The 21012-nt window shown below is 39.7% G+C and overlaps 2 protein-coding genes across 9 annotated transcripts in view; one reads left to right on the forward strand and one right to left on the reverse strand.

Annotated features, from left to right (window-relative positions):
- LRRFIP2 (LRR binding FLII interacting protein 2) overlaps positions 1 to 9134 on the reverse strand; it is a 50618-nt gene extending 41484 nt beyond the window's left edge. For 7 of the 8 annotated variants that reach the window (XM_090142242.1, XM_031608396.2, XM_090142241.1 and 4 more), the window contains exon 1: positions 8995 to 9134. The gene's annotated coding sequence lies outside the window, so the exon portion shown is untranslated. Of the gene's footprint in view, positions 1 to 8579; positions 8810 to 8994 lie in introns of those variants that run through there. The other variant, XM_090142240.1, reaches the window with a different exon arrangement.
- On the forward strand, positions 6516 to 17807 carry LOC149917391 (uncharacterized). Its single transcript, XM_090142125.1, has 4 exons — positions 6516 to 6604; positions 8505 to 9450; positions 9852 to 11133; positions 11738 to 17807. Exons 1-3 carry the CDS (start codon positions 6516 to 6518, stop codon positions 9894 to 9896), a joined length of 1080 nt encoding a protein of 359 aa, XP_089998251.1. The 3' UTR covers positions 9897 to 11133; positions 11738 to 17807.
- Positions 17808 to 21012: the final 3205 nt, after the last annotated feature.

Below are 21012 nucleotides of genomic sequence, written 5' to 3' on the forward strand. Positions count from 1 at the left end.
AACTCCTAAAAATAACAATTAAATGCATTTCATGGACTTAAAAGACCCCACAGTCAGGAGCAGGTTCAAGAATTAGAATTACACAGTCATAAGAACACTCTCCAAAACAGAAAAAAAATCAGCAGACAGAACCTTTTCAAAGCATCCAGGCAGGTAATAGACATTCATTTACATTTTAATACAGCTGCAACTGAATGCAAACTTCAGTATGCTATAGTAGAATTAAAGACATATCCAGGGTAATAAAAATATTCTTTTGCTTAACTTGGAAAATGAGGAGAGAAGCATTCCAGTGTCACATACTCAGTGTAATACATAAAAAGCACCTTTTGCAAGAACAAAAAAGTCACCAACAAACCAAGATACAGCTTGTATTTACAATATGCAGTCACAGAGAGTAAAACATTACTCAAAAGTAGGTGAACAACCTCAATTAGCTTTTTTTTTTTTCCTAAATACCTTACTGAAAGCCTACGTCCAGACATCCAGTTCCTTACAAATACCAGACCAGAACTCGGTGGTGGCCCAGCTACTCGAGATAAAGGAGATAAGTGTTCCACACAGGGCTTGGGAAAAAGCCTTATTTAGTAAAAAAAAAAGAAAAAAAAGAAAAAAAACAACTTCTTCATGGAAATAGAAAAGATCTAGGAGTGAACTATTACTGGCCACCCATTTGAAAACAAATTGGTTTAAGAGCTCTTATACCACCTCTAACTAGGAAATATAAAAAAATTCCTTATCCTAGCAATCGAACAGGCAAAAGAAATTCTGACAAGGATTTTTTGTGCATGGACATTTCATCATTTCTTACTCCATTATCTTTACTAGAGTAACAAAACCAGAATATTTGGGCTATTTTCTCACAAAGATATCATGTAGCATCATGATGCTTTTTTTTTTTTTCTTTTTTTTCTTTTTCTTTTTCTTTTTTTTTTAAATTTAGCTTCTACACTTCTCATTCCCACCATAATATCACACTGCAAGTCCTCTCTCCCTTGCAGGCAGGGCATCTTTCATCCTGCTTCCAATTCCACAGCTACTTTCCTAACCTTTATGTGCTTAGAGTATGGAAATATTCTATTTGCTGAGAAAAGACAACAGAGCCTGGAAAACTACACATTTCCCTTCTTAAAATCTCCTGCATAGGACAGACACTACTATTATGCAATATAATCTTATCAATTTCCAGTTGCTATTCTGAGATCCAAACTAATGACGTTCAGTACTGCAGGTGTTGGATACAAGTGCACTTTCAAGAACAAATATAAGATTCCAACCTCGCTCTTATCTGAAGTTGGAATGGTTCCTAAAGGACAGCAGAGATGGAACTCAAGGTGACTAAAGACTGAACTGAAGTCTAAAACAAGTTCTGCCCCTGTTGGTCAATTCTGTGAGAATCTGTTTTCTTAGTTTTAAAACAAAGCAAGCAAGCTCCTATTCTGGACTTTGATGAATTTAGGTATCTATACTGAGAAAGCAGTTTGAAAATGTTTTGGTGGCAAAGATACAAGTTCATAGCTTTGGCTTGCTGCTCTCGTTTGGGAGAGAGGTGTCTGAAAAATATATATTTCTTTTCAATAATTAATACTGACTGGTTTCAAGTAAAAAAGCAGATAGATCACAAGACAGAAGCAGCATCAACATGTAAAGTGATATTCTCCTACTATAAGTACTCAAAGGTTACATATTAGCCTAAATAAAACAAGAAATTATGCTATGTGCTATTATGATAATCCAATTCATTTAAGCAGCAGAACTCAAAACTATCTGCTAAAAAGGCCAATAGGCAAGAAATGAAATTCTTACCATTTGCATGTTCAGAGTTGCATTTCTCTTTTAGCATCTACAACATCAGCATTAACATTTAGTGTGCAAGTAAAAACTGCTGAGTACCTGAGCACAGTGTAGACCTGAACTACATCTGTGGGTATTGCTTAAACGACATCACTTCTAACAGACAACTAATTCAAGTTGGTGAATTCACTGAGATCCTCAGAGGATCAGAGTAATTTAGGGAATGAAATATAACAGGTTGTATAGCTATTTTTAGTATGGCTATCTTCAGACTGACAGTTCAGTACTTAATGTATAATTAAAGAGCAGTGAATGTGCAAATAGAACTTCGTCACAGTTGAACTGGAGCATAAAGGTGCAGGAGTCACTGTGCTGTGAAGAGAGCACAGCATTCCTTACAGCCATCTGCCAGATTTGCTCACCAAGATGAGCACAGAACTCCTGACTGAGCTCAACCCCAGAAAAAGAAGCATGAACAAACTGCCTAGAAGACACATAGAGACATTCTTTCTGCATACAAATATGAATTAGAAAAGCCAAAAACTCATCTAGAGTCAAAACTAGCAAAGGCTGCTAAGGACAACAAGAAAGGTGACTATGAGGACACTGACTCCAAAAGACAGGCTGAGAAAATAGTATGGCCATTGCTCAGTAAGGCAAAGTACGTGTCAGTGGTTAGACAATAGCAACTCTGAAGAAAAGAACAACTCCTGTTTTGAGCAAACACACTGTCAGACAATTGCATATTTGACACAGATCATGATGAAGAGCAAAAGTGACTATCATTCACATCAAACAGCAGGAAATTATAAAGTGTCTGAAACAAAGTAATCAGCTTTAAAGAAAACTGCACAAAAATATAAACATCAGTGGGGGAAGCCTTGGAGAGGAAAGAGCAGCTGTCCAAACCTGACCTGACACTATAATGTGATCCCTGTCCAGGTCAGACAGCATCCCTCCATCTCTCACCCTCCAGCCTGCAGGCAGCGAGTACAGAGTGCAAGAAGCAAGGAGAATCTGCCTGGCTGCAGGCAAGCCTTGAGGTTCTTTCTCACCAGCACACGTTCAGGCACTGTAGGGAATGGCACAGCTACATGCAAATCCAGAGCATCTCCAAATGGGAAATGCATGCAAACAGAGGATCTTGGAGCTGAAGAACAGAGAACAGTTAAACACTGGCCTAGAGAGACTGTGAAACCACCAGATTCAGAACGTGATCAGACAAGGCCCTGATCAACCTGCTCTACCTGACCATGCTTTGAGCAAGAGCTGATCTCCAGAACTTTCTTCCAAAATAACACATTTTTTGATTGCGTAATTCTTATAGCTGCCAGCTTTGAAACTCTTAATACAATCTCTTAACAAAATGTTTTCTATTCTTTCAAGAACCTTATTACACAATTTCTTGCATTCCATGTAGCTTTTAATCAAGCTGATGTATCACAGAGTATTTCATGTCTGGTTCTATGATTCAGTGCTGAAGAGATCTGGTTGGATTGCTAACAGACCAATAAGTCCAATACCAAAGGTATCAGGATGCTACTTCTCACAAAAAACAGCATCAAGCATTTCCACAAATGTGAGTAAAAATATTTCTTCCGTGCTTCATTTGTATAACTTGGACAATACATTAAACTTAACGTGCCATAACAGTTGAATTTTTACACACAAAAAAATGACCAGAATACAACCTAAAATAAAATACAACCACCCAAAGAACAGTTTGTCACACTGGGCTTCCTGAACAATAGAAACTACACTGTAATCTGCTGTGCTTACAATTCAGAACTCCCAAATCACATCTCCTACGTGCTCATTTCTTAACGTAGACTGGGTTACATGTATTATTACACAGCTGATGAAGCGACATCCTGTTGTATTTCATTTTTTTTTTTTTTAAAGAAGTCCTAAAATAAAACAGAAGACTCGTGAGGAAATCCTTCAATTTCCCTCTCTGATTTCCCTTCACTCCAGGGATATATAAAGTTCCACCCCTTCCACAAGTTAAACTCTTCTTCTTACTATCTTCTGACTAAAGGTAATCTGTTTATCTTTTCCTTCCTAAACAAAGGTGACCCGTCTCACACAAACAGGAGCTACTCTACATTCTGAGGCCCTATCTCTCACCACCTTCAATGGCACCACCTGTTCTGACGCCTGGGTCTACGCCAGCGTATTTGGCATCGCATGCATGCGAGGCATTCAGATACTACAGTGCGAAGATGCTATAAATAAACAAACTGAAAGTCTCCTTTTCTCTTTCAAAGTAACACCACAGAACACTTAAGAAATTCACCTGTGTAGAAACAATCTCTGTGCATCTGATCCAATACCAGCAAAGAGCAGCACTGCTCTAGAACCACCGGCTGTTTGAGCCAGCCTTGCAGTTTCCGAACGCTAAAGTATAAGTCAGCAGATGCTGCATATTTTAAAAAAAAAGTAAAAATAAAAGCAGCTCTTAATCTGGGGAAGGAACTGAACCTTTCGTCCACAGTATCTAGCTTCCTGAACAAATTTAGTTGTCCACTTGTCAAGCTGGCATGCTGATCTGTTTTAACTATCCATAAGTGAATCACGTGGAACATAAAATACCATGAAAGCACTACCTGCTCCTAATGGATAGCTACCTCTGACGTGTAATAAGAGAGAAAATACTACTAGGAAGATGTTCATTATAAAATACCATCTGGCAGTAATTTCACATTACTAGACTACATAAACATCTATGATACACACTTTTATCTGCCTTCTATCAAACAAGAGCTAGAAGTGTTTCCTCAACAAAACCCAAAGATCACGTAGAATACATTGTTATGGTCTACATGGTCATCTTCAGCTATAAGTTGATTCCATTTAAATTTGTGGGTTAACTATGATTTCACAAGAACAAAAAAGCAATGAAATCAATGGGAGTTGATCAAAAAGGAGGGCTGAAATTTCTTTAAATCAGTGTGAAAACCTAGAAGACTCTGAAGTAAGGTTGCTTGGATGAGTGTTAGAAACAGTGAGTAAGGAGGATGGATGTAAGAAGCAGAAGGAAAAGCACATTCAACACTAATAAAGCAAGCACAGACTGTTGATAAAAACAAACAGCAACTCATTCTGATTTCTGACAAATTTCAGAACTCCACAAACCCCAAAAATACTAAAAGAACAAGATTGTGAAATATACTACTAAGTACAAAACCTTTTTCATACACCTCACTAAAAAAGAAAGATGCAACAATGATGGAGTCAAACATTTTGAATATACTTCCTATTTTAATTGAACACCTGCCCTTCACTTTAACAGATAACACAGCTGAATTCATAGCTATGAAAGGTATGGAAGCTACCATGCCCACAATTAAAACAATAGTTAATGTGCTCAGCAGAACACTCCCAACTCAGTAATTTTGAAGAACTGTCTCATGAAACTGCAGGTTAACAAAGATCTATAAAAAAAAATAAATCAGAGGTATTATTATCACAAGCCAGCAGAAGTAGTATTCATATTTGAGAGGGAACAAAAAGAATCAGACTGGAAAATTACAATCTTATTTGTTTAAACTTCAGCGCTTTGTGAAAGCAAGTTCTAAAGTAGAAACAGAAATAAATGACAGACAACAAAGATACATGAAGAGTTAAATTACGCAAGGCTGACACAAGAGCGTTCCCTAGAAGGATGCACTTGTACCATTCCTCTGTGCAAGGACATGCTCTTTGGAATTAGAATGTCTAATTCACGAGGGGAAAAAAAAAGCAGCTTCATGTGCTACTGATCACAGTGACCACCATGCAATGAAGGAAAGAGAGGGAAATCAGCAGTTGTTTACATAATGGATTTAAGCACTCATTCATAGTTTTCATTCACCACCACCTTGCTCAGAAAAAGATTAACTGAAACCAGAATCATCACAGGGGGTGGAGAAACTGATACTACGTGTAAAACACCTAGCATTAAAGCAAGAAGTAAAGACTGACAAAGTTACTGTCTGCCAAAAGATGACAGTGCTTACTACTACAACGAAGGCAGTTATTCCAGTTCATGAACAGTGTTTCCACTAAAAACCAGAAAACCTGTTTGTCTCAAATCACGTCCTACCTCAAACTGGAGGCACAAAGATTCTGCTCTGAATGAACAAGTTCATGTCAGCCTCTTCAGGGCAAAAAAAATCCCCCAAAAGTTACTGTGTGCACAGCTGTCAGCCTGTACTGAGTTAACTATCAACTATCCAGTTTACCTCTCTGATACAGCATGCTCCCAGTTTATTTCCCTTTCAAAAACCTGAGAAATACAGCTTTTTCTTTGTTTGTGGCTTTTAACAATAGAATGACAACTCCTTAGAGAAAGCTAAAATCCCTTAGTTCTTGAGTGTTACAAAGCTAGGAATAGACAGTCAGCAGTTAAGACAACCAAAAAGCTGTTATGTAGTCTGGAAAAGTACTGCCTGATGGAGCCATGAAGTGTAACTACATCAGGCTAGTGTTAAGCAAGGCAAGACAGTATCTGTACTGACATATCCTAAACCTTGTAGGAGTACCAAACACCCACAGGCCCATCCATTTGTCTTTGGTGACCTTCCTGTCTTTGCAGACCACCAGAATCCTGAGACAACACTACAGAGTGAAGTGACTCCAATCACTGATATTTATTTTATGAAGCATGAATTCTTTGCCAGTCAGCTGCTCACAGCTGCACTTGTAGATATCATTACTCCACGAGATGATAAAAAAATGACATGCAGAATATTATCATTATTGAGAAGAAGGATCTGAAAAGCTGTTATAACACAGCCAGGACTATCTTAGGGCACAATGTAAAGCATAGGTAGGTTTCAGAGAAGCAATCACACAGCTGGACATTTACAGAACCAGTGTTATCACAGATACTGAAGATTCAGGGAAAATAACAGAAAGTCAAACATGATTTTCAAATTTGAGGAAATGACAGTACTACAATGAACACAATGAAAAAAATTAAAGGAACGCATAATGAAAAACAAAGTCACACCAATCTTCCAAAAACAAAGCAAACTGCATTTTTACATTGTCAGCTTTTCCAAAATGGGTGTCCTCTATCATTTTGCAAAAGAATGATTCATTAACCATTTAAAAACAAAACACTGCAACACACTGCTACTATATCGAGAATATTTGTTAATGAACAAAACAAACAAAGAGCTCCATGGTAACAGCCCACGTCAAGTAACAAGCTGCAGCTACTGAAGATATTTCTCCATTAACAACTTCATATTTACAACACTCCTACTCTTTTCTACTATTGCTAAAGTTACTCTACATTGCAGGAAAGCTACTGAAGCACAACAGAGCAAACCTTCCAGGGTACCCCCTAAAGCTGGGGATCCCCTGTGGGGCTATCAGGCCCTGGGGAGGTGCTCCTTCACCTCTGCCATGGCAGCAGCTCTAGTTCTACATGCCTAAAACACATCTATGAACTTCCAGCAGTGCTATTTAAATGTACTATTTTAAATGATATATAATGCAGAAGATTACAAAGAAGCAAGCTTGCACAGAAACAAGTTGTCCACTGCATATATTTACACACTAAGTCATTTCCAGTTACTCAGGATAATAAATTCATGTTACTTTCTCAAAAAGCTTCTCTAACATATATATATATTTAATATGTGCATTGCACTGACCTCTATCACCATTTATAATATTATTATTTTTCAAAAAAAAAACAAACAACAACAAACACACACCACATCATTGGTTTTTCATCATTGTTATATACTGGATGTACTCAGTAATATATCTATCTAGATTTCAAAAATAAATAAAAATGGCATGTGTATTATTGTGTATTATTATTATTATTATGTGTTTATTCTCTGTGAGAGAATCACAGAATCTCCAAGGTTGGAAAAGACCTGCAGGATCACCCAGTCCAACCATCCACCTATCACCAATAGTTCTCACTAAACCATGTCCTTCAAAACAAAATCCAAACATTCCTTGAACACCTCCAGGGTCGGTGACTCCACCACCTCCCCGTGCAGCCCATTCCAGTGCCTGACCACTCTTCAGAGAAGTAGTATTTCCTAACGTCCAGCCTGAATCTCCCATGGTGCAGCTTGAGGCCATTCCCTGCAGTCCTATCAGTGTGACACAAGAAAAGAGGCTGACCCCCAGCTCACTACAACCTCCCTTCAGGTAGTTATAGAGAGCAATAAGGTCTCCCCAGAGCCTTCTCCAGACTGAACAATCCCAGCTCCTTCAGCTGCTATTTAAGACCTTAGCACGTGCTACACAGCCCCCTGGAATTGGAAGTTTGAGACAGCGCTGGTTAAACCAGACTCCATGTGTTAAAACACTATGCCAGCTGCTGCACAATGAGAGCTATAAAGCAAAGCCAGTTCACAAGAAGCATAGATGTCTAGGTGAACAAGCTCACACCTGACATTTCACACAGCTGCCTTACATGCACAAGAGCCAGGAATTCTGTTCAGATAACACAACTTCACACCCTAAGGTAAACACATCCAAATGTAACAGAAAGCCATGGGAAAAGCACGTCACCTATGTCCAACTGCGCTGCACTGCCAGAGCAGCTTTCATCTCTTCTTACCTCACCACTAAGCAATCAGGCTGTGCAAGGAAGCAGATGTGTGTTAAGATCATACCTGCTTCTGGGCCCCACCGGTGTTTCAAACCCAAGACATAACGAACGCTTAAAAAAAAACCGACTTTTCTTAATGCTACAGGAAATTCGTGCAAGTAAATATTCCAAAGCCGCCCAGTGCTCACTTTGACGCTTTAGAGGAACGAAAACACCATACAATCATTACGATTTCAAGCCGAAGACAGCCAGAGGTCTCTCCAAGGTGGAAATCAGTGTGGAAACGAGCTGTAACACACGTGCTGGATCGCAGCCCGGAGCCGCACAAACGCCCCCATCCCTTATCAGCACGCTTTTCCCGCAGCCCAGCGCAGGGCGCGCAGAGCCGCCCGGCAGCAGCCCGGCCCGGCCCGGCCCGGCGGACACGCCCTGCCAAGCGGCGGAGACGCGGCGCCGCGCTTCGAGGAAGTGCGGCAGAGAAAGGCGCGGACGCAGCAATCAATGCCCGCGATTGGGTCCGCCCCGCTTTCCGTCTCTCTTCCCCTCGGCACGGAACGCAGCCGCGGGACCGACCGACGACCGACCGACCGACCGGCCGACCTCGTTCCCCCGCCCGCCGCCCGCCCCAGCCTCACCTGCGGGCCGGAACGCCCGGTTCGGCCTCAAGCTCCGTGCCGGCGGCGGAGGGACGGAGGCCGAAGCCGCCCGAGGACGAGCCGGCGGCCTGGGCCGGGCAGCCGCGCTCTCTCCTCACCCTGCCCCCCCTCCGCCCTTCCCCGCCCCAGGAACCGCAAGAACCGGAGCGGGGCAGGAGCGGCCGCGCGGACGAGGGCCGTCCTCCTCTCTTCCTCTCCCCGCCCTCACGCCGCCGCCTTTTCCCTTTCAACGCCGAGCGGCCGCCGCAGCCGCGAGACTGGCAGGAAGCGGCGGTCGCGCTCAGACCGCGCGGCGAGGAGGAGGAGGAGGAGGAGGAGGAGGAAGGAAGAGCAGCGGGGAGGAAGGAGCCGGGCCGGCAATCAGGCGGGAGCGGAGCGACGCTCGCGGGCCGCCCTCCAGCCTCTGCGCAACCGCGCATGCGCGGCCGAGGGGCGGTGAGCGCGCGGAGGGGCCGCGGCTGCGGGCGGTGCGGGAGCTGGGAGTGCGGCCGTAGCGCCGTGCGGAGCGTGCGCTGCTTCGCTGCTCCCTGCGGCCGCGGTGCGCTGAGCTGCTGACGGGCCGTGTACCCTGCGGCTGGGTCACCCCAGGGGCAGGGAGAGGTAGAGGTAGGTCCGCGGCGTTTCCTTCTCTGCGTTCTAAACCGGTTGGAACGTTGGGAGGTGCCGGTTTGAGGGTAAAAATCCCGTGTAAGCCCCACACCTCGTCTCACACCGCCCCAAACGCCACTGGACTTGCACGCTGATGTGCGACGAATACAACAAACGAAGATCCTAGGGATGAAAGGCGTAGAAAACAAAGGAACGCCTCATTAAATATATCCCGGTTTGTTCACCAGGATTTAACTAATATCCATCACAGCCCCAGTGAGGATCCACCTTGAAGCAGCCCTCAGGATCAGACCTGCAGCCGCCTGCCTTTCCAACTCCTCTGGCACTGACGCAGGGTGATCGCAGGGATGGCTTGAGCTCTGGAAGAGATGCTATTTCGTGTTGGAAGACACTTGATGATAAAAAGGCACTACGGGGATGACAAGCCTAGCAGTAACACTCAAGAATGTTCCCAAGAGCCTTTGGCAGAGTTCAAATGTTACACTAAAATAAGCTCGAGTGGATGAATAAGAAGGAGGAGCGTCCAGGCAAATTAGATCTATTCCAGTAGACATAAAGCAACCTCCTGGGGTTTCTTTAGTATTTTAGGACTTCCTACTTGAGAAACATTACAGTGTCTGTCTCCTTCTTCATGCAGCGTGGCCATTCCATGCTTATTTTTAACATCGTGTTAATTTCTGTAGTAATAGATGATGATCTCACCGCAGGGAGATGGAGCAGAGAGGAAGTGCTGTTGCAGAGGGAGTTTTTCTTGGAATATCAGTAGGAAAGACAAGAAAAGAGTGCTGACTTAACCTCAAATAAGGATGTCGTTTTTAATTCTTACAGAAGGATTTATGTGCTGATTTTCTGAGCTTTATGGAGAGAGTCTTCATTAGAAATGTCTCAGGTGGTTTTGATTGAGCTGCAGGGAAAAGTATTTTGAATGGAGAGTCTGTGTGGAATCTTCTGATAGATGCCATCCCCCTGGTCTGTGGGAATTCTCAGTCAGCATATTGCTATATAAAGAGAAAACATGCTTTTGGTTGTTTGTATTTTTTTTTTTTCTGATGAAGTGTTAGGATTTGCATGTGTTTGGTCTTTTGATATCGCAGGCAGCACATTTTTCTGTAATGATGCAGCAAAAAGCATGTCTCCTTGAGAGCAGACATGCATTTTTGTGGCTTGAAAGAGCAATTGTTTACTGAAAAGCAGTGCACAGAGCAGTGTATACAGAGCAGTTACTAGAGGCAGTGGTACCAGATGTCACAGTAGCAATTCTGAGTTCAGCATCATTAATGAGGAGTTAAACAAACACTTGGGTTACGTACATTTTTCATTATAGACCTTTAATTAGATGGCAAGAAATGAAATCACATTGAAATTTTTCTATGGAGTGGCTGCAGTTACAAAATAGAAATTGATTTATGAATCTAACCTGGACAAAATAGCTGCTGTAGAGCTTGTTCCATTAATAGTGTGTTTCAACTGAAATAAATAAATGAAGTAGCACTGGAGCTCCCTTTCCAGGTATTTTCTCTTTTTATATGGTAGGTTATTATAGATTGCTTCTCATATGATACTCAACCTGCTGATTTGCTCTCCCTTTTCTCTAAAAAGCTCTCTCTAAAATTGTTTTGCTTGGTTGAGGCATTCAGTGAGAGATCATCACCTCAGAAGGCGTATCTGGGATGAATGTGCAGGTCTGTTGTATAGAACACCTCAACAACATCAAGTTCCTGCAGTGATTGGCATAGAGCTCTAAGATTTCATGGATTTTAAGGAGCTCTGTTGAACTCAACATTACTCCGAGTAAAGCAAATTTTCAGTTGCATTCAAAGCAATAGGTAAAAGTCTGCATGGGTTAAATGTTAAATGCTGGGAATCATTCTGAGGCTTACTTCTAGAGAATATCTGAAATAAGTACAAAGCTGAATGCATGCAGACTGTATGCTGAATATAGTTGTCAAATTACTTCATAGACTTCTGTAGAATTCAGTGGAATAATAAAGGATTATTATCAGACTCCCTCCATAAGGCTTTTGTATGCATAAAACATTTACTAAATTACTTGCAAAAGCAAGCAGTGTTTTCCCAGAAATCTAGATTTCTGACTAAATATAATCTTTTGCAGAAAACAGCTGTTTTCAGTGCAGATTTGTTAATTTACCAAACTATTGAAAACAGAGCTCTTCTCACTTCCTCTCCACTGTTTTGGTCACTAAATTCTCAGTGAAGACTTCTAGAGGTAAGCACTGGAATGTCGAGTTTTATGTTCAGAATGTATTTATGGGACCATTTATGTATTTACTATGGGTTTTTATTCATCTTATACTTTAATTATTTTAGTAATAATGTGCTGAGCAGTTTCCAAAGATCAGCTTGTTGAATAAAAAATAAGGAGAAAACACAGGCATTATTTTGACCTATTTACGTGGATATAAATTATGAAATTAGCAATGTCTATGAACTGAGAGTTTGTTAGAAACTTTTTTTTTTAAAGTAAAGTGAAGCTATAACCTGAAAAAGGGAATTTAGAAATCAGTTGTACTTTAGAATGTGAAAGTTTTATATTTACATGGTGTGGTTAATTTTCATACAAAGCTTTTCATCATTATTCCACTGTAAAAACAACTAGGGATGTAAGTGGTGTTATCCTTATAGACTTGATAGGCATCACAGAATTGTAGAATAATCACACTCTTCAATGGATTCGTTTTGTTTGATACGTATAAAAATACCAGCAATTAATGTACGCTAAACGTCATTCTTTAAAGCTCAATTTAAAATCATGATCTGTTCCATGTGTGTTATGTATCCCCCCAAAAAAGATTGTGTAAATGCTTGTCGATTTTACTGGTGACACACAAACCACATAAAGGAAATCACCTCACTCTTACGTAGCCACGCTGAGTCTGCAAAACTGACAAGCAGTGTCTAAATTAAGCGTAAGCAACTTGATGTGATTTTTTTTTAGTATGCACTCAGATGTTTTTGTTAGTCACTTTTCTGACCATGCATATATTTTTTTTAAGTGGATGTCATTAGTGTGTAAAGTTTAAACACGGTTTCTCAATACATTTAGATTTTTTAACACACTGAAATCTAACTTATTAGATGTCCCCTATGCCTGACAGCACCACTCAAGTTATCTTGACCTACTACAGAGTTCCTGTTGGCTGTGAAGAGATGAACTACTTATTAACATAACTAAGACATATCTACTGCAGTTTTTTGTTTTCTTTGGAGAATATGAAAAGAGTTTAAATATTTATTTTTAATCTTTGCTTCCTACATGAAGAAACAGCTCCTTTACAATTCTCTTGTAATACTCAACTGCACAGATTCACCATATAGTAAGAACAGCCCTTACCTCATTTTCTCCAACAGCAGAGCTGACCCTCAGCATTTAAAACCATATGGAGCAACAGAGCCAGCTTGGGAGAGATGCTTCCTTTCCATTACAGTTGTGCTTGCATTCTGCTGCTTGCTGCTTCTGTGCACTCATTTCTTTGTATATCTGTAATTAATTTGCATCATACTTTGCTGGGGGAAGTGGATGCTCTCTTCATATAACTACTGTCCCATTAGAGAAGCAGGACACTGACATTGGAATTTTAAATTTGTGAGGCTCTCCCACTTTTTTTTCTTTTTCAGAGATGGTCAAATTTTTTTATTGCTCATGAAAACCAGTCAAAAGTATGTTAGCATCTTCCTTCTGAAATAATCACCATCACTTTTGGCCTTTTTTTTTTACTTTTCACATCCTAAACAGGTGCTGTTGCTTCAGTCATTGGAAGCCATGAATGCTCAACACTTGTAGAGAAAAAGCCCGTACAAATTAAACAGATTGGGTTTCATAATTCCACTTACTAAACTGAAAAATCAGCATATGCTTTGGAAGATTGGAAATGAAGTGATATTTATCTATAATGTATATGCACCTAAGATCTAAGGCAAAAACGCCTTTTCCAAATTATGATTAGAATGGTAACTCCAATCCCTGAAATTTGGGACTGTCATGCTTTACAAATGGAAGTTCCTGCTCTTAAGATATCAGAGAAATGCTATGTTAACAATTCAAGCACTGGAAAACAATGACAGAAAATGTGAAAAGTTCACAGAAAATTTCACAGTACATCATCTAAATGAATAGTAATTCAAAATAATTCTTTTAAATTCAATACAGTTGACACCCCTCTTTACTTGTCTGTAAAGTCTAACCCATTGATTTGCCTTTTGTTTAACCATTTACTTTATTCAGGATTGTGAGATAGCATGTACCTCTCCAGCTGAATTAGAAAATATTGTATTTATTAAATTGAAAATGATAGTATTCTTATAAATGCACATTCCATTTTAGAGCTTGAGGATACCTGGATTTTGTAGCAAATTTATTGCTATGTGTACTTTGCACTGGATTTGCCTGAAGGTTATGGCAGCTCAATCTCTATGAACTAGAAGGAGTAAAAAGCAGGTTTTTATGTTTCTAGACTAACTTATAGTCCTGATATTTTTAAAAAATCTATGTAGAATTCTGTATGTGATACATAAAAAAGATTGAATGCAACTTATGAGATTTTTTTTTTTGCTGTTTTCCATCTTTTCACTGTTGGATTTTTGTTTTTGTCGTATGTACGTTACTCTGTGACACTACTTGAATTACAAGACCAAAAGTCAGAATTACTTAAACAGTGAAAATAGAGATGATCCAGGAGGCAGAATCTGTCTTCTTAATAGGCTGAGCAAATGTAAAAGGAGTACTGAAGACAAAGATGTCACTCCAAATGTATACAGTGAATTTTAATTCCAAACATGATTTATTCTGAAAGTGATGTGACAGTCTTGCTCAGTATTTCTGTAGCATTCAAAAGGAGATTCAGTTACTCTTTTGATGATTCATATCTAAATATCTTGTCCTCTCATCGACCACTTGCACCAACTCAGCTAAAAAGAGAGAGAACACACAAACTGGATTATATTTTCTTGTGCAGACTTGTTTGTTAGCATTAGAGAGCCAATTCATTACTTACACAATTTCAAATCAGTTTGCACAGTTGTCACCAATGGAGTCACTTTTTTTGTTTGTTTGTTTGTTTTTTCTGAAAAGAATTACACAATTGTAATGAAAACACTTCTGCAGTGACATTACACTACGTTACAAGAAGTGAAGCATGCATGAGAAGTAGTGCTGGTTACTACAGGAGCCAAGATTGGATTTGTGCACCTGGCAACTAGGTGAAAAACAAAACAAACAAAAAATCTGAAAGTTTAAAATAAAACCACAAACAAACTCAGAAGAGAAGAGAAGAGAAGAGAAGAGAAGAGAAGAGAAGAGAAGAGAAGAGAAGAGAAGAGAAGAGAAGAGAAGAGAAGAGAGAAGAACTACAAAACTCACCACCCAAATATTAGAAATAAACCATCCTCTCAACATGACAAAAAGCACATCTGGTACCAGAATGAAGGCACAATAAATATGATTTTTTATACTGTTTTACAGGGCAAAATCATACCTGGGATGACACCTTAAGTTTTTATGCAGTGACTAAGTTTTGCTACTTTGTTATACACATCAGATTCTTTTATTTCTTAAGACTTAAAACAAGTATTTTTAGGATTTATTAGTAAAACATAGGAAAGGTTAATCAACCAGTTTAAAAGTTCTTCTAATTGTCAACAGAAACTAAAACTTTTGTTCATTTGTATATAGAATATGCATCTGTACACATACATACAATATGTGTGTGTATATATATATAAATATGAACAAGCCTGAGCATCAAGTACTAATAGATAAAGAATTAAAACTAGTCTAAGTGTAATCTCATACAGGTTACAATGTCTTATGAGAAGCAGTTACTCAAATAACCATTTGGAGTCTTTAGGTTACTAACTTTCCATGTCTGCTTTACTTCAAAACCTTGCAGAAGAAATGTAAAGGGCTGCCAGAGCAGCGTTAAGTAAAGTGTGTGCAGACTTTTCAAGCTTTGCCTGTTTCCTGTGGGAGATACCACAATTCTCAATTCCTGGTAAGAAAACCATGGGGGTTCATTTTTAGAACAACCAGTTCTGCATCTGCATTTATCTACTTTTACGTTATGGAAAGGATGTTTTTCTGGGTTGCTTATAATAAATGGTACCGGACATAGCCAGTGGGATGATAACAGTTGTGTAAACCCAAGGCTATGGTTGGATGCAACTGAAATTTCGTTGCTTGAAACTAATTTAACTGTTGTGTCATTGACATGTGCAGTAGTATTATGTCTGAAAAGTAACCTCACACAGGGAAAACAGAGGAAGAGGTGGCTTGCCAACTATATGTAGTTATTGTTAAAATGTGCACAGTGTTTTCTCACAAACAGAAAGAAAAAAACCCTTTCATGTTGCATGAGGAAAATTAATAGAAGCTCTTCATTGAAGTTAGCTATTTGAGGGTTGTGTTTGTTCATCCACGTGAAACTTACAGGAGTAACATCCAAAAGGGCTTCAAAGGGATGGTTTTGAAACAGCCACTTGAGAAATGATTGTGATAAAGAGTTTCAAGGAAGATGTTGGTGCTAGTGCATCACAAGCAGCAATCAGCACATTTATCAGTATATACAAACCAAAATTCATCTAGCCTTTTGTTACATACAATTATTTTACTTCCTTCCTCTATTTTTGGCAACAACATAGAAGATTAAGTAATAAAACTGGACAGAACTATTTCACATCCATCCTTAACCATACAAGGTTAAGATGAAGAATGTGAGAGTTTGGCTTAGCAAAAAAAAAAAAAAAAATCTCAAAGCTTTTAATTTGATATTATTTCTTTGATAATGAATTGCACACACGCACAAAAAAAAGTTTAGAGCACCTGAGCTGCTCTGCTGTGTGCCCCTGGCTGGCAGAGTGCTTATTGTGCACAAGGTCAGAGTCTGGGGGAATGCACTGAGGCCCCCTAGGTGCCCCAGCAATGGGATGCCAACAAGGGCAGGGTGCTGCCTTCACTGTGAGCCAGGCATCTGGCCAAAAACCCTAGGAGTAAGGACTGGATGGTTTAACACAGAAGAGACAGAGGAGTGGAGCTGGCAGAGGCTTAGTAAAGGTAAGATAGGAGAGAAGAAACATGCAAAGTGGAAACTTATCCCTGATCAGCCACTGCAGTCTGCTGCTGTTGGCAGTCCCTCAGCACTTGGCAGGTAAGGGTGTGAGTTTATTATACAGAAGACCCAGTATTTCTGTCCTTAACGCTGAGCAGTACCACTACTCTCATTTCTCAATACCATGCTCTTTTCTCCACAGAGCTGCCATTTTCTAATCCTTTATCTTGTCTCTTTTGCCTTGTCTCTGATTTTAAGACTTAAGTTCAGAATTTTGTTAATAACATATGTTTTCAGTATTTGTATTTTTCCCTGTTTTCAAACAATATATATGAACAAAAATATACGTAAGTATTTAAAACAAAGGAGTCAGTAAGATGATGAAAACTGATCAATTCTCATTTGATTTAAAAAATAGGAATATTTTGTGGTGAGTAATGTACCTGATCTGTTTCTCATTCTTAGAGGATGCATTTCCTTTTAGTAAGGAAGCAATTGGAGTGTATTCATTATTTACATTCTTCTCCTTTCCCACTGAAAATCATGTTCTGTGCAAGCATTAGAGTCAAATCTTGGTTTTCTACACTTTCATTATTTCTATCTTTGATCAGCCTTCATATTTGAGCAGACTTACTAGTCAACTAAATTAACAAAACAAATTCTTCCATTGCAGCAAAAATGGCATTAGTTTCACTAACCAGAAGTAAAATTACCAGCTGTCATTAATGGAGTTCATTTCATAGGAGTTACTACTTGTCTGGTTTATCTTCTTGAATAATTATACAGGGACTCTCTCTCATCATTTCCTTTGCAACACGTAACAAAGGTTTTGACTTGATCCTTTCTGCTTTGTTATCATGAGGTGTCTCTGCATGAATGGTACATCTGGATTTATGTGCATGTCAATCAGTGGTAAAAAGAGACAAAACTGCATTAAAAAAGTATGAATGTTTGAACTAAAATTTAGAAGTTTTATTCATGTTTAGACCAGGAGTGGTTTGAAGACTGGTCATGTACATGTCTCTGCTCCAGTCTGTGTTTTCAGTTTACCACCTATCTGTTCTCTTTGCTCTGAGGCTTGCATTAAGCAACCACTGTTTTTACCCGTATGATGTTTTCTTTCCCAGTTTTTGGTTTTAGAGATGAGGTGCTATCCTGAAACAGCAATTTCTCCTTTGATCTCCAGAGAAATATCACTTTGCTTCTAAAGTTTTTTCAATCTTCGTAGGTAAGAGAAATCCCTTCCAAGACTGTTGGTAGCTTCAATGGCTGTTTTGCAAAGTGTAAGGCGATAGTGACTAGAGAATGTTTTATAAATACGCACTGTGCACTTTAGATTACCAACACCACACAAACTAAAGCAGCCTCATTCCCACTGGTTTGTTATTGTATAATTTTCCACAGTTATCTCCTATTCTTAACTTTCCCCAGTTCTCTCTGCATGAGTACATCTAAAGAGACCACACCAAAAGACCCCAAGCCCCATTTGGCTTCTGGACAGTATATTACCCAGGGAGACTTTCTGGCATTGTTCCTAGCTATTTAAAGATTAATAGGTTGCAACAGAGGTTGGCAAGAATAATATTTGATCTTACCTCTGCAGTATGTTATTTGCTTAGCATTGTCCTTAATGGACTAGAAAAAAAATCTGGACTGCTTAACTATACAGAATTAAATGAATGTTCATACTGTGTTTAATTAGATAGAACTCGGAGAAAGAAAGTACTATACAGAGAAAGAGGAGAAAATACTGCATGAAACATTTTCAGTACAAAATGTTAGGTAGTGGGGGGTACAAACTGAATGAGAATTATAGCATGACAATGTGTTATGACAGCAAGTGAACTTACCTTTCTTACAGTATCTGAGTAAACCCAAAAGGAAGTTTTGCCTTCCGTTTAAGTATTTTTGTGCATACTTACTATAATTATGAAATGTTAACTGTTTGCAACACTTCTTCTCTTCTCTCAGTGTCCCAAATACAAAATTGTCTTGGTGCTGTGGATCACAGCAGTCTATATTGAAGCATGAGTTGAACAGATATATAGGAAACTACGTGATGTACAAAAAACACTTCTTCCTACTTTGAATAGTTACAGGGATGAACTGAATAAAGGTAATATAATAAAAGAACAATACCTGGCATCTTCCACTTGGAAATCAAAAGCTAAATGTCATCCCCACTGTAGTTCTTACCAGAAGAATTGTATCTCAGTGTTTCAATGTGTTCTGTGTATTCTGACCCAAATACCTGCGGCAGGCCCTCCTGCCTGAGTGCAAAGTCTGACCTCCATCTCTGGTAAAGAAGTCACTGTTTCCCTTCTCTGATAAGTATTATCACATGTGTTTAAAATAAAAGATTCATAGAGTAAAAATCATATTGCAAACTCTTTTGTAAGCAGTGACTTGCATCTGACTTTCTTTGGTTGCATTACTCATGCAGATTGTTGCTAAATTAGAATAAGAAGCTCACTGTATGACTCCTGGTTTCATAAGGAGAACTTAGCGGTGTTAGAAATAAAAATTGCTCAAAATCCTTTAAATCAAGCAAGACACAGTAGTCTTGCTTTGTTGTTGTTGTTGTTGTTGTTGTTTTTCCTAATGCCAAAATAGTTTCCTTAATGTTGTAAACTTGTAAAATTAACAATATTTTTTCTAGATCTGAATTTTCAAATCCTGCCCTCTGACTCACCCAATGACAATGAATGCAATTTAAAACTGGTGCAGTCCCCATCAGTTCAGCATCTCTCTTGTCAGGGAAAAGTCTCACCTCCCACAGATATTATTCCAAATGAAGTTTCAGATCCTGGAGGACAAGTTGAGGTCAGCTGAGTTTTTCTTGCTACAACATTTGAGTTCATGTAGCCCTTACTATAAATTGAAGTATAAAATTGCAACTCTGAGATTACCACCTCCTCCCCTTTCAGAGCCTTAAGCCTGTATATGTTGCCTGAAGAAAAATTATCAGAAGAGATAATTCTATGAAGACTTGTCACTGTTTTGTGGTGATAGGTGTTTTGTTGTTTTTTTCTTTGTTTAGTTGGGGTTTTTTGAGGCAGTTTTTAACTCTGTACAACTCTGGTCCATTTTAATAGATGCACTCATTGATGAGGAATATATTCTATTAATTATTAAACATAACTGTGCTGTGAGTTGCAATTTGCATTTGTTAAGCCAAACCGAATGTCTCTGGCCTCTTAGGAATAAGCAGGGAAAAACTTCATGTATATGAAGTAGGAGTGTGGAGTCAAAGTAACAAAAGGAAGTGAATGAGGTCAGAGAGAGAGCAATTGGATAATTAGAGTTTGAGATTACTTCGAAATTACACATGTTAACAGGTGAAGATGCAAAATAACATTGTTGCTTGGAGCATTCTGAGCAGTGGTAACTTCCTTTAGGTAACGATTTTCGCAAGTCAAGGAGTGTTTCATGCCAGGCAGTATTTCTTTGCTAACTAAGGGAGATAATAGAAGGGGTGATGCCAGTGGCTGTCACCCTTGTAGAACAGAATCATAGAATCTCCAAGGTTGGAAAAGACCTCCAAGATCATCCAGTCTAACTGTTCACCTATCAGCAATATTTCCCACTACACCATGTCCCTCAGTACAACATCTAAGTGTTTCTTGAACACCTCCAGGAGAGCAACTCCATCACTTCTCTGGTCAGCCCATTCCAGCACCTGACCACTCTTTCAGGGAAGTTTTTCTTAACATCCAACCCATTTCTCCCCTGGTGCAACTTGAGGCCATTCCTTCTAGTTCTATCATTAGTTACATGGGAGAAGAGGGCAACCCTCACCTCTCCACAACCTCTCTTCAGATGGTTGTAGAGAGCTATAAGGTCTCCCCTGAGAGAAGTCTCCCTCTCTTTCTCTTCTCCGTTCTAAATAACCCCAGTTCCCTCAGCCGCTCCTCATCAGACTTGTGCTCCAACTTAGTACTCAAAGTGAGGCCTCCCCACAGCAGAGTACAGAGGGAGATCACCTCCCTGCTCCTGCTAGCAACAGTTTCTTATACAAACCATCATGCCACTGGCCTTCTTGGCCACCTGGGCACACACTGCTGGCTCATGTAAGCTGAGTGTTGACCAACACCCCCAGGTCTTTTTCTTCTGCACAGCCTTTCAGCCAATCTGCCCCAAGCAATCCTGTAGTGCTGACTGGGTTTGTTAGGGCCAAAGTGCAGGGCACTTGGTCTTGTTGAACTTCATTCCACTGGCCCCAGCTCAGGGGTGCAGCCTATCCAGATCCTTCCATAGGGTCTTCCTACCCCTATGCAGATTGACACTTCCAGTCAGCTTGGTGTCATCTGCAAACTTACTGAGAGTG

Source organism: Phasianus colchicus, chromosome 6 (assembly GCF_987193195.1).
Source record: "Phasianus colchicus chromosome 6, bPhaCol1.hap1.1, whole genome shotgun sequence".
NCBI lineage: Eukaryota > Metazoa > Chordata > Aves > Galliformes > Phasianidae > Phasianus > Phasianus colchicus.

Bases quoted from the DNA above. Each gene is read 5' to 3' on its own strand.
- LOC149917391 (XM_090142125.1), top strand. From the start codon at position 6,516: ATGCAGAATATTATCATTATTGAGAAGAAGGATCTGAAAAGCTGTTAT. The intron at 6,605-8,504 runs GTAGGTTTCAGA...TTAATGCTACAG, and splicing joins GGGCACAATGTAAAGCATAG to GAAATTCGTGCAAGTAAATA. The intron at 9,451-9,851 runs GTGAGCGCGCGG...TTTGTTCACCAG, and splicing joins GCATGCGCGGCCGAGGGGCG to GATTTAACTAATATCCATCA.